The sequence below is a fragment of the Talpa occidentalis genome, unplaced genomic scaffold (assembly GCF_014898055.3).
Source record: "Talpa occidentalis isolate TD23 unplaced genomic scaffold, MPIMG_talOcc4v2.1 talOcc4.9, whole genome shotgun sequence".
Taxonomy (NCBI): domain Eukaryota; kingdom Metazoa; phylum Chordata; class Mammalia; order Eulipotyphla; family Talpidae; genus Talpa; species Talpa occidentalis.
In genome coordinates this window covers 38220533-38234189 of record NW_023605305.1, presented here as the reverse complement: position 1 = coordinate 38234189, position 13657 = coordinate 38220533, and the positions used below count along the sequence as shown (strand labels likewise).

Below are 13657 nucleotides of genomic sequence, written 5' to 3'. Positions count from 1 at the left end.
ACATCATTTGCAATTTAACCTTTTGCATGGGTCCCTATTTGCACCTTCTGTGCCTTACCCCATAGGCAGGGCAGAAAGGATACTTTCAGAGGGACTGAAGCACTGTGAACTGTGCTTTTCCCTTCAGGAAAGCCTCCCCCTGGTCCCATCTTTGTTTCTTTGTCTGACCTTTCCTGTTGACTATCTCCTAGAATCGATAAGAAAATGTCTGATGCTCAGGGCAGCTACAAACTGGATGAAGCTCAGGCTGTCTTAAGAGAAACCAAAGCCATCAAAAAGGCCATCACCTGTGGAGAAAAGGAAAAGCAAGATCTCATTAAGGTATGCACATTTCCGGGAACCTGGGCCCTGGCGCCATTGCTTTTGAGCATCTATCTGTCCAGAACTCCTGGGGCTACTTCTGCTTGCTATACCAGTTACTAAGATCGCCTTGCTAGTTTTCTTGTACAGAAGAGGAAATAGAGGTTCAGAAGTACCGAGTGACTTGCCTGAGGTCACACAGCATGTGTAAATGGCAGAGTTGGGAAAGAGCCCTGTTGTCTAGACTAAAGACAGTGTCCTGGCCACGAGCTCTAAGCACCTGACTGAGCCAAATGGAGGGGGAGGTGGTTTCAACATCACTAACCTTGACATCAACATGTCAATCTTTATAAGCATTTCATGGTGTGAACTGACTCTCCACTGGGGACAGAACGACTGATAACAGATATGAAACAGCATGCCGGGTAGTTGAGCTGAATTCTTTGCATGCATAGTGCTTCCCTTATCCCTGCCATCACCGATTTGTTCATCCCTGTCATAAAGATAAAGACTTTACAACTCAGACAGCACATGGTGGGGCCAGGATTCAAACTCATGAAAGCCTCACTCGGAAGCTGCTTCTTGTAATCCCTGTCCATCCTGCCTTACCTCCTGGGAATGACCCTGACTGCTGAGATGCTGTATTATTGTTCCTCTTGGGAGATAGGAGGCTGAGACTCAGAGATGCAGTAAATGGCTCACAGAAGAGGGTTTCTTTATGCTCTGAGACAAACAGTAATTTCTAAGCTCATGCCTCAGGCTGCAGCCCAGTAAGAACATTCAGATGATGCAGTGGGGGACAGTGAGGCTGGCTCCAGCCATACTCAGCAAGTGGAAGCCCCGAGTTTTTTTTTTCTGGAGAAAGTGATTCTTCACATTTTTTAAAAAGATTTATTTATTGGGCCTCCCCGGTGGCGCAGCGGTTGAGCGCTGGGTTGCGAAGCTGCCCGCGGCCTCTGCAGCGCCGGTTCGATCCCCGGCTGCTCCCTGGCCACCGGAGGAGGGTCCCACATGGCGCGCAGACCTCTCCTGCCGCCTGCTGCTCCCCTCAGCAGTGTACTTCGGTCCTTCTGCCTGCTCTGCTCCCCGCTCTGGCTCTGGTGAATTCTCTCACCCTCCCGCGCTTCTGACTGTACCCAGTGCATGTATAAACAAACAAACAAACAAATAAATAAATAAATAAAAAACTTTTTAAAAAAAAAGAAAAAAAAAAAGATTTATTTATTTATGCATACAAGAACTGGGGAACAGGCCAGAGGTGAGGGGGACGAGAGGATTCACCAGAGACGGAGGGAACAGAACAGCCAGACTGACCAAAATACACTGCTGAGGGGAGCAGCGGGCGAGACAGGAGAGATCTGCTGCACCATGTAGGTCGCTCCTTGGCTGGCCGGGAATTGACCTAGTGCTGCAGAAGATGTGGACAGCTTCATAGTGCTATTCTTAATCCCTTGTGCCACCAGGGAGGCCCCCGAGTCTTAATTGATGGACCAGGACCAAATCCTGACACTGTCAGTAGCCATTTTCTCCATTAACAATTACCTTGGTATAAATCCGGGTGATGGTGGATAAATCCTGGGTTATCCCTCACACTGTGATCAGGAGTAAATATGATAGTGGGAAAGCTGACCACTGAGTGTTGACTGTGGTAGCACTTTACATGGTTCACATCATCTAATTGAAATGACAGCCCTGTAAGATAAAACCTGTGATGATTCCCACTTTGCAGGAGAGAAACTGAGGCTCAGAGAGGTTAACCAACAAGCTCAGATCACACAGCTAGGAAGTAGAGTAGGGGCTCCAAATCAGGCAGTGTGGCTCCAGAGCTGGTATCTATACTGGTCTCTCCTGGACCTGGCACATGCCTGGCTCGAGCAAGCTCGTAGTCACTGCCAGCTCTTCCCAAGATAAGCAGAATATCTGGTGTAAGCCTGGGCTCCTACTAAATCTTCAAAGGTGAAGAGGAAAAGAGAGCTCCCTCCCAGGAAGGTGGATCACTAACCCCTGTCTTCCCCCTTCAGAGCCTCACCATGCTGAAGGACGGCTTCCGCACTGACAGAGGGTCCCACTCAGACCTGTGGTCAAGCAGCAGCTCCCTGGAGAGTTCAGGCTTCTCGCTGCCCAAACAGTACCTGGACGTGAGCTCCCAGACGGACATCTCGGGAAGTGTGAGTAGGCAGTGGTGCTGCTGGGGCCCTCGGGACAGTCTCCAGAGGGGCCCTTCTCTCCTTACCCACCTGAGTGCTGGCCAGCAGCTCTCCAGTGGACTGGCTGTTAACTTCTGAACTCTTGCACATCTCCTGGCCCTAGGATGGGAGATGACTCCCTGCCCCAATGCTGGCCTGGCCACGGTGCCAGCATCTAGAGGTGGCACAGAAAGCACCTTTGAGGGACCAAGCATCTCTCTCTGCTTTCCGTCATAAGACTTTGCAGCCTAGTGCTGTTTTCCTTTCATCCATTGAAAAGGAGAGGAAAGCATGCTCCTGTTTGTCCCAAAGTAATGCAGACAGCTCTGAGCTGCCTGATTGATTACCTGTCAAAAGCACAGCCTGGTCATGGTGATGAATTCTGTCAGTGCTGTCTGCGGCAGCTCATGAAGCTTCAGAGCAGTACTGACCCACGGCACTAGTTCCTCTGGGAGAACTTTTCTTTTCCTAGAGCACGAGGAATGTTCCTGGTGACGGGAAACAAACCCACCTCCCAGCCTCCCTGGCTTACGTGCTATCCCAGTATGATTTCCATAGTTGGGTTCCCACTTGTGAAGAGAAGCCATGTCCACATCTAACTGGGTGAGACTTGGAGCTTCTTGATGCTCTTGGCAGACTGGCATGGCATACGGGGCTGCCCCCTTCACCCTCAGCACCCCGGTGTCCAGCTGTTAACCACCTGTGGGCCCTAGTATTGGTGACGGGTCCTTGTGCTGCCTTGGAAGTTCTAGGACCTTTTCCTCGCTCACCCACTATTTTACTCCTGAATTCCCTGAGTTTTCAGTTGACACCCCCTCTTACCAGTGCCCCCAGAATGGCTTCCGTGTGTACTGGCTGCTCCTGTGTCTCCTAAACTTCTGACTATCCTCCCTGCTTCTGTGGCTTGAATGGGTTCCAAACCATTTGGAGCTGCAAGATGGTATTCCAAGCCATTGGCTTCGCTCTAGAAGTAAGAGATGTCCGAGTTTGGGGTTCTGCTTATGGCCTGAAGGAAGACAAGTGTTTTTGTCTAACTAGCTGGCCTATGATCCACATAGCCAGATAAATAATTGGGGGCCATTCTTACCTACTGCCCAATGCAAGCTGTCAAATCTCCTGTGAGCTCTTGAAGCCCAACTCAGCACTGGTCACCACAGCCATCTAATTTCCAACTTTGTTCTGCCCTCCAGTTCGGCACCAGCAGCAACAATCAGTTGGCAGAGAAGGTCAGATTGCGCCTTCGATATGAAGAGGCTAAAAGGAGGTAATTAGAGGCTGAGGGGTAGAGGATGGTTCCAACAATAACATCTATTGTTTTCGAGTGTATGCCTGTGTCCCTGCTTTTATGCATCTCCTTTTAATCTTCACCAAGATCATGCAGATGGGTATACAAATATTTATATTTTAATCTTCTCTGAAACTCAAAAGTGGAAATGACTGATCCAGGAACACTTCACTAGATGAAGAGTGAAACTTATGTTTTGAGGGGCCTCCCTGATGGTGCAGGCAGTTGAGCGCCGCACTGTGAAGCTGTTCGCAGCCTCTGCAGCACGGGTTCATCCCGGCCAGCCAGCGAGAATCCCACATGGCTCAGCATACCTCTCCTGTCTCGCCTGCTACTCCCCTCAACAGTGTGTTTCTGCTACTCCCCTCAACAGTGTGTTTCGTCAGTCTGCCTGTTCTGTTCCCCACTCTGTCTCTGGTGAATCCTCTCACCTTTCTGCGCGTCTGGCCTGTACCCCAGCTCTTGTATAAATAAAATAAATCCTTAAAAAAAAAAACAAAAAAACTATGTTTTGAACCCAAATACATTAAATCTCAAAACCTAGTGATCTTTCCACCTGCTGGCATCAGTTTCTATAATAAAGTAAGTACAGCACTTTGGTTTAACAGACCACCACTGGAATTTTAACAGTAGGCATGAAAGGGTGTTTGTGGTCTTATAGAACACCAAGTTGATGTCAGGCACAACTGGATCCAGAAATTAAAACAGTGTCACACAGGCTCAATCTGGATCCTATTCATTTAAGTGCCTCCTACCCAAAAGGAAGTGAGCTGTGCATTTAAACCATGTAGACCCAGTGACATTAGGTATTCTGTGTATTCCACTGCCACAAATAGAATAATGCTCAAACATTTTTAGATCACCTGTTATGGGCCAGGCAGTATACTAAATTTCATGTATTTTCACCATCTTATTTAGTTTTATAATTTTTAATATACCATGGCTTATATTACCTCCATGTTAGAAAGAAGAAAGGTAAGATCTAAGATAGTTCATGATTTTTCAAGGCAGAATCAGAATTTGAACCCTGGACAATCTTGCTTCAAGGCCATGATCGTTCAATGCAGAGCCAGCCTTTCAGGAAAATAAATGGTGGGGAATGAAGCCAGAGATACTGTATCTATTGTTCATCAGGCTAAGTTGCCTCACTATGAACCAGAGGGATGCCCCTCTACCAACCCTGTGTGAGCAATAGAATCTTGCAGCAATGACAGAAATCTGAGAGAAGCTAGAGGAAGCATGAAAAGGAATTTGTTGGCTTGTTGAACTCCATGCTGGCTTCAGGCACAGCTGGATCCAGGGATTAAAACGGCATCACATAAACACAATCTCTGTCCTTTTCTCCATCCTGCTTGCCTTTTTGTTGACACATTTTCCTATCAAAGTGTCAAGATGAACCTCAGCAATTCTAGGCTTACTTACTACTAGGTTAGAAACCCCAGAAGAAAGAGGGCCTACCTTTTCCAGCAGTTTTAACAAGTTTGGGAGTTGAGACTCAGCTGGCTTTTCTGGGTGAAACAATCACTGTTGCAGGTAGGGGTGCTTTAGAATTACCCCCACTCTGGAGATCCAGGCATGGGTCTACTACCCAACTCTGGGAAGGAGATTGTGGTCAGCTTTGTGGGGAGCAAGAGACTTAAACATATGGGAGGAGTAATTTCCTAGAGAAAATTTGGAATTTTGTTAACAAAAGAGGAAGAAATTGGAACCTGGTCAGGTAGAAAAGTGTACTATCTCAGCTCCCCCTAGAGGTTCAGCAGAACTTGAACAGTCACTTCTTGTCCCCATCTGAAAGGGACCACTCTGAATTCTGAATCTGTTCCAGCCTTAGATGATCAATCCTGGGAAGAATAAAGGACTGAAATCTTCCCTCTGGGGTTGAGTCCTTAAACTTCTCATCAGAGAGCTTCCCGGTTCATCTGACTTTATCCAGCATCTTGTCTCTCCTCCCGCCAAAGCTAGTTTGAGCATAAATGCCACAGACGCCTGTTGATGAGAAAGCAGAGGCTGCAGGACTTAAAGGAGGGAGGACAGGTGGCTATAATGCAAAATTTGATTTTTGTATGCCAAGTTTTGTCACTTGTGCATTTCTGGGGATTGAGTCTAGTAGTTTTCATCAGATTTTCCAAAGGCTGGATGACCCAATGTATAGGAAGCACTGGCACAGAGAAACTCCACTAGAAAATACATCCAGGAAAGCATCAATCACCCCTCCTTGCCCCATGTGTACCAGAATGTCTGCCAGATCCGGCCATACCACTCTATCCTCAAAGCAGCCAGAGCCACAAAATTATCCCAGAGCCAAGTCTTGATGGGCTGCTAAATATGAGAATATGGGATTTAAAAGATCCCTGCTAAGAGATGGGCCTGGAAATGAGCAAGACTGAAATGTTGACTATACAACCTGGAGAATTCGTTTCCAACAGTGTTTTGATAAACTAAGAGCTTGGGCACATTGTATGCAGATAAGTTTGGGAGCCCAGACACCTGGACTCTTGGCAAGCACTGGCCATGTTTATCATTGCAATCTTAGGGGAGCCACATTTTCTCTGGATGTCTCTTCCTCAGGGTCAACCACAAGGATTTTATCCTGGGAGACACATAGGAGTGGGGGGGACAAGGATGTGATAGCTGAAAGGCTAAATCCTAAAAGATCACATTATGATTGCTGTTAGATGCTTGTAGCAATATTCATGGTTATACTGAGAATCTCATTTTGGCCCAAAGATAATAATCCCTAGTATCCATACAGCCCTTGACAATGTGTAAAGAGCTTTAATGATATATTCTTCTTTGGTTTTCATAGCTCACCCCATTTTTTGTTAATCTCCGCCCAACATATGAGGATACTGAGTCTTAAAGAAGCTAAGGGATAGGGTTCCCAACTCCTTCCTTAAACATTTATTAAGTGCCTGCATTATACCATGCAAAAAGCTGGTGATAGCAAAATGCTTTTTTTTTTTTAAAGATTGTTTTTATTTATTTATGCATACAAAAGCTGGGGTGTAGGCCAGAGGTGCAGGGCGGGGGGAAGTGGTGAGAGGATTCACCAGAGACAGAGTGGGGAGCAGAACAGGCAGACTGAGTGAAATACATTGCTGAGGGGAGCAGTGGGCTAGACAGGAGAGGTCTGCTGCATCACATGGGTTAGTTAGCTCCCTAGCTGGGGATCGAACTCGTGCTGCAGTGGCTGCTGATAGCTTCATAGTGCTGAGACTTAACCCCTTGCACCGCCAGGAATGCCCAGCAAAATGCTTTCTTAAGAAAAGTTTCCTTCAATCAAGCAGGCCAGAGCCAAGATTCCAAATTAAGGCCTGACCCTGGATCCACAATTGTTCATCCTGTGACTCCTCCCCAACCCCCATCCTCTGGACTGACAGCGCATGGTTAACAGTTAACCATGTATTGCGTTGTGGGAAAAGTCATGACAACCCAATAGTATTTGCTGTCTCCTATGCTCTGATTACATTGTAGTTCATCCTCCCAACAATTTTGCCAAGGAGTTTGCCCAGTATTAGACACCCAATAAGTGGTCCAACTAGGTAATAACAATAGCTGCAAAAGCATTTATTGAGTGTTTAGTATGTGCCAAATACTGTGCTTTGAGAATTTATGGAGCATGTCATAGAACCTTCAAGCACAGCTCCATGACCAAGGAGCTTTTGTTAATTTCCAGCAAACAAATGAAGTGACATGGCCAAGGTCACACTATCATTATAAGGCTCTAGCCTGGTGACAAATCCAGCTCTCTCTATGAGGCTTTGTGTCCCTCCAGGCAAGGTCACTGTCTTGTTTCCCTCTTTCTCCATCCCTGTACAGCCCACTCATTGTTGGCACATGGTAGGCATCACATGTGTTTGATACATAAAAATATGTTCCCTGATGTGACATGCCAATCCACAGGAAGACAATAACTACCAAGATGGCACTGGCATTTCCTGGCTCCTTGGACTTCGTATCCTTGGAAACACAGTCTGTAGCCCCACTCCCGCAATGTCTTTGGGCACACCAGTCATGTGTACTTCTTGGCCCCCAGGATCGCCAATCTGAAGATCCAGCTAGCCAAGCTGGACAGTGAGGCCTGGCCGGGAGTGCTGGACTCAGAGAGGGACCGACTGATCCTCATCAATGAGAAGGAGGAGCTGCTGAAGGAGATGCGCTTCATCAGCCCCCGAAAATGGACTCAGGGGGAGGTGGAGCAGCTGGAGATGGCCCGGAAGCGACTGGAGAAGGACCTGCAGACAGCCCGGGACACCCAGAGCAAGGCGCTGACCGAGAGGTGGGGCAGGGCTGGGCCTGGAAGGGTGTTGGGACCCTTCCTTCTCTGTGGGTCTACCCTCCAGTATCCCATGGGGGACGGGGAAGGGAGACAACCTGGGGTGCCTAAGAATACCCAGTTTAGAGACCTTAGAACTCTCTCATATAGCTGATCAAGGGAAATGATCTACCATCCAGCTCCCCAGTATGTCACACAACGTAACCAAAACATCTGCTCAGGTGCAGAATTCAGGAATGCTCTTTTAAGGGAAACCACTTAAGTCTAATTTCAAGCAGTTGGTTTGCAGCAAGCCCAAGGGCTTCCCCGAACAATGCATACTCTTTCAGTGTGTGGTATTTTCTATCTTACATTCATTTCTTCTCCTGCTGGTCATGACCTACTCAGTGGGTTTGAACACCTGCTAAGGGGTTGCTATTTGCAGGTTGCAAAGTACCATTTTAGATGGGAGTTGCAAACTGAGATGCTTAATGGGCCACGCAGGTGAAATAATAACTAGAGACCCACATAGTAGTGGACAGTGTCAGACTGGAGCTCCTGAACCCTGCCTGTCTAAAGCTGCTGTATCTCCCACCTCCAGCAGGAGTGAGGTCCTGACTGCCTGAACTCCATGTCTCAAGAAAAGACTTGTTTGGATATTTAATTTTTAAATATTGGCAACAAATCCATATTTGAAAAAAAAATACTATGAAGGCTAACAGAGCTTCTTCTGTCCACTTGATTAACCTGAAAGGCCCTGGTTTACTTTCTGTAGTTTAGACCTTTCAACATACTTAATTTTCTTAAGTGTCCCATCAACTTTCACACCCACATTGTGTGGAATACAAGCCCCTGTTCACAGCAGGACCTCCAACCCCCAGCTTCTCATACATTCATTCATTTAGCCCACCAGCCAGTCATCCATCCAATCATTCAGTACATCAACTATTCATTTATTCAAGAAATATTTTGTTTACATATTCTATGTGCAATGCAGTTTGGAAGAGTCAACAATTATTAAGGCATGGTCCCTCCCCCTATACCCTTAAAATGAGTTATTTCCACATTTTTTTGACAACATACTGAGCAATACCTGCCCATACGGAGCTTAGAAATGAAGATAGTGATATGTGTGTGTGTGTGAGATGTGTGTGTGTGTGTGTGTATTTGGGGGCTGGGACAAGCAGGGTATTCCTCCCTCCATGAAAGCAGAAGCTGAAGCCCAGGTTGCAAAGCAGATAAACTTGACTGCACTCCAGTGGAAACAGATGGGAATTTAGATACCTGCATGTGGTCTCCCTGTATCACCCCAAAAGTTCATGGGCATCCATAAGCTGCCTTCTGGAATCTTCTGAGCTCTAGGACACCCAGATGGGTAATACCATCCTAGCAACTGAGTGACTACCTTTTACATATGGTGGAGTACCAAAAGGATGAAGTTGGCTAGCCTCTGCCTGCCTCTGTGAGCGCATCAATGAGCCCACTGACTGGTTGATGGTGGGGAATCTCCCCACCAAGCCCTTTGGCAGACCTCTCCCAGAGAGTGTCACCTTCCTCTCTTCCATCTTCCCCTTGCAGGGATGACTAATTAGCTGTGCCCTCCCCACCCGCTGCCAAGCAGGTGGAAGAAAGAGAATAGGAATGCCACATAGGAGTTTTGCAGCCCCTGGAAGACCTGCAGGGACTCTTCTTTAGCACTAAGACTGTCTTGCCTTCCCTTGGGCTGTGCACCTTGGGTACCACGCTATGTCTATGGGCCCTGTTGTTATTGGTGTTAGTTGAAAGGATAATTTGGTAGCCAGCCCCAGTAGCTTCCCAGTCCTCTGTGTACCTCTCCTGACCTCAGTTCCTCACTTGTTCCCAGCCCAAATGCTGCCCTAACTGTTTATCATGTTTATCATGCTGTTTATCATGCTCAAAGCCAGGAGCTAAAGAGAACAGATTCATGACTGCTTTACTCTGTGCAGTCAAAAGAGAGACCCCTCCCCCTGTTGACCTTGAGCCAGGTCATTAACCAGTCAGCTATCCAATATGGAAAAGTGGGATACTTCTCCCCACATATCCACCTCGTCTGAAGACAGGTGGCCAAGCCAGATTGTGAATTGAGGCTGTTCTCTGCTATACGTTTGGTTTCTGAAAACTAGGGCAGGAGGTTCTCTTAGACCATCCTATGGTACACTCCATGAAAAAGCTACCCTTATGTGCCAGACCCCGAAACCTGTATCCTATCTCATTTAAACCTCCCAGTAACCCTAAGGTTAATTTTTATTAGTGCCTTTACCTCACCTTTTGAAAGTCTGGTTCCCCAGCCAGCAAGTTCACAACACCCAGCCAGTCACACCCCTATTCCTTAGCAGCTTATGAGCAGGTGGCTCTGAGGACCCAAGGGGGTGTTGGGAGCAAAGGACAGGAAGAGAAATGAGGTTCAGTGACAGACCAGGCAGGTGCTGATGGCCGGAAGGTTCTGTGAGGGAGAGAGAAAGAAGCCCAGCAGCAATGTCTGTGCCTGCAGCCATGTGTTCCAGGCCTGTGTTCATCCTCGGGCTCCGCATCTTTTTGTTTCTCATGCTCCCCTCTGCTCTCTTTTCTGTCCCTTTCAAAATAAGATTACAATACTTCTCACCTTCACACAACAATCTCTCCCTTCTGGTGCTTTGAGGACAGGACTAGACATCTCCAGGAAAGGCCTGCCAAACCCCAATCACAACTGACAGACACAGAGACATCCATCCTGCCCTTCTACCTCGTTCTACCCCCTGCTGCCCTCTCCACTCCCCGGGGGCCCTCTCTACTGATGTGATGTGATATGCTGAACCCGGAACCCCAGACTGTGGAACAAAGAATTGAAATGCCACACACAAACAGCAGTAAGCAAGCCAAAAGAAGTTTATTTATAGGCATAGTCCAGCTCCTGGGAGCAAAGCCGCAAGGGCTAAGGAAACAGGCTAACTCTTGCCAGCAGCAAGCAGGCCTGAGATTTATGCAGGGATAGATAAGAAGCTCCATGCACAGAGAAGGGGCCGCCAGTGGGTTGCCACTGGTGAAGACAACTTCAGGGTTTTTATAGTTATGCTCATGTTTTGGTTCTAGCGTATGGGCCGTGGTGATCATGCAGTTTCTTGATTGGCCAATGTCCTGACATAGATTAACCAGTGATAGTGCTATGGGCTGATTTCTTGACTTTTCTCTCTTATTTTGTCTCCGGGGTCCCAGTCCTTATCCCTCCTGTTATGTCTCCCAGGGCCTGAGTACCTATCTTTCTATCAAAGGCTAACCCTTCACCACCACTTCTGAGCCTGCTCTGCAGCCCCACTTCATGGTGCCTGGGCTCCTGGCCGCAACCCAGGAACCAATTCCCCAGGCTGAGATGCAGTTCAGGTTCTTGCATTTTTAACAAGCTCCCCAGGTGCTGAGCTGCAGCTCATGGGGAATCCAGCCCCACCTTCTGGATCCTCAGCCTGCTTCCATGCTTGGTGTGCTCTTGCCCCCACCAGCATGTGCCAGGCATCTCACACACACATGCCATATGGCCTTCTCCATCCCCCCACTCCAGGAGGGCACCTCGACTTCTGCTTGTCACTGCCAGTGGCCACACCCCTGTGCTCCAGAGTCAGGGCAGCCCGACTCTCAGTTCTCTCAGCATCCTGCTGGGGTTTCAGTGAAGACCTCTTTGGATTTCTCCAAAGAGGAGAGCAAAATAAAGGTAGAAATGGTAAATCTCAGCTGCTATGTGACCCCACACCTCATAACCTCTCAGACTTTGCTTCATTGGGAGTTCTAGGAATTCCACCATCTTGTCCTTTCTATTGAGAGTCAAGGGTGTTGTTTGTACAGCCTCTGTCTGCCAGCCTGCTACCCATCATGCCAGCCCCAGGCGGACTCTGCAAGAACAGTGCCAGGGATTGAGCTGGCTAAGAACCATGCCAAGGCTCCTCTGCCCCCTGTCTTTTCTTTAATTTTGCGTATCCACTGCCCTGTCCCTGGCCGCGCCTGCCCTCATCACATTTCCTGGTGCTGGAGCCAGCTCTGCTCCACATTGCAGGGCCTGTGGTGGGAACCAGGGCATGTTGATGGAGGGATGGCCTGGTGGGGGTTTTATATAGAAGTGAACTGTTCTCCTTAGGTCCTGCCGTCAGGCTGGATTGGCTTGTGCTCTGGGTACAATGGGTCAGTTGAGGCAGAACACATCTGTCCCAGGATGATTTGATGTCCAGATCTTCCAGCTGAATGAACTTTGAACTTTGCCTACTTGAACTGGGAGAAAGTCATTGGTTCATATATGCTTATCGGTCACATCATCGGGTAATGAAAGAAGAAATGGTGAACCCCACCTGCTCCTTGACCCCACACCTCACACCTTTTCTGACTGCTTCAATGGATGATCTAGAAATTCCACCATCTTTTTCTTTCTATTAAGAGTTAAGGACTTTGTTTATTACAGGCTCCATCTGCTGGCCTGCTACCCATCCTGCCATCTACGTGCAGGGAGGGCAAGGTGTGGCTCTCCAGACAGTGAAGCAGCTCATAAACCTTAATGTGCCCAAAACTCACTAGGATATGTCATAAAGGTACAGAATCCTGGCCCCTGCTCCCAGGTCCTCTGAGTCAGATGTAGGAATGTGCATTAAATGAGTCCTGTTCCCTGTCTGTGGGCCAGCACCAAGAAGCACTAAGGTCATGGACATGGTTGTGAGGACACGGGCTTATTTGAGGGGCCTGGGAGCAGGCTGACTCCAGAACTGAGAGGGAGCCAATCCGGGCAAGAGCTCTTTCCTGAGCTTACCTGAGCTGTCCTCCAGGGGAGATTTCACGAGAGACTGAGACAGTAGAGAGATGTGCCTCTATTCAGCCCTACCTTCCAAACCCAAGTGTTTTACCTCCAGGGTGGTGGTTACTGAATAGGGTTTTAGTGTCAGGCTTGTCTGGTTGCAGGTTTCTGCTGCCAGTTTCTATGACACCCCATCACACTCACACTTTCTTGCTCCCTGGTCCATTCTCTCTGGCTTCATTCATTTATTCAGAACTGGATCCTGGGCCCTCCCCTGTTCTCCCCACTCTGTTTTACCCTAAGATGGTGAATTTGTTTCTTAGGGCTGCCAGACCAAAGTACTACAAACCAGGTAACTTAAACAGGAATTTATCGTCTATGCATCTGTCTGTCTATACTGGGTCTCTTCCCTCAGGTTCTTTTCTACCATTATGTAATTTTTACTCATGGACCTTGTTACACGGGTGTTAATTTGATATTTGAGTATTTTCTTAATGTGACTCTCCCCACCCTTCCCAGTATAATGTAAGCTCCATAAGAGCATAAACAGGCTCTGTTTTTCTCATGGCTTTATTCCCAGTGTCAAGGACAGGGCCCGGTATGGTAGACTGTTAGTGATTACTGCTGTGTGAGTGGGTAAGTGGGTGAATGGATGCATGGACTGATAGGGAGAAGCGAGGGAAGGATGGAGGGAGGGTAGAATCCTAATTTTGCCACTAATTCTCTCTCTTTAAGTAAATTAAGAGCCTCAGTTTCCTTGTTTAGACGTTGTAAAAAAAAATTGTTCTTACCATGCAGGGTTATCAAGTTAAAACAAGGGTTCCTAGCATAATACCCAAACTACAGTAGCTGATGGACATGAA

General features: G+C 47.7%; 1 protein-coding gene across 1 annotated transcript in view; it reads left to right on the top strand.

The window, feature by feature from the left end:
• The window catches only part of WWC1 (WW and C2 domain containing 1), a 151183-nt gene that overhangs the window by 100216 nt on the left and 37310 nt on the right, over window positions 1-13657 (top strand). The window contains exons 6-9 of the mRNA XM_037501025.2: window positions 192-321; window positions 2322-2468; window positions 3677-3750; window positions 7808-8050. Of these exons, the coding sequence (XP_037356922.1) occupies window positions 192-321; window positions 2322-2468; window positions 3677-3750; window positions 7808-8050 (594 nt within the window). The remainder of the gene's footprint in view (window positions 1-191; window positions 322-2321; window positions 2469-3676; window positions 3751-7807; window positions 8051-13657) is intronic.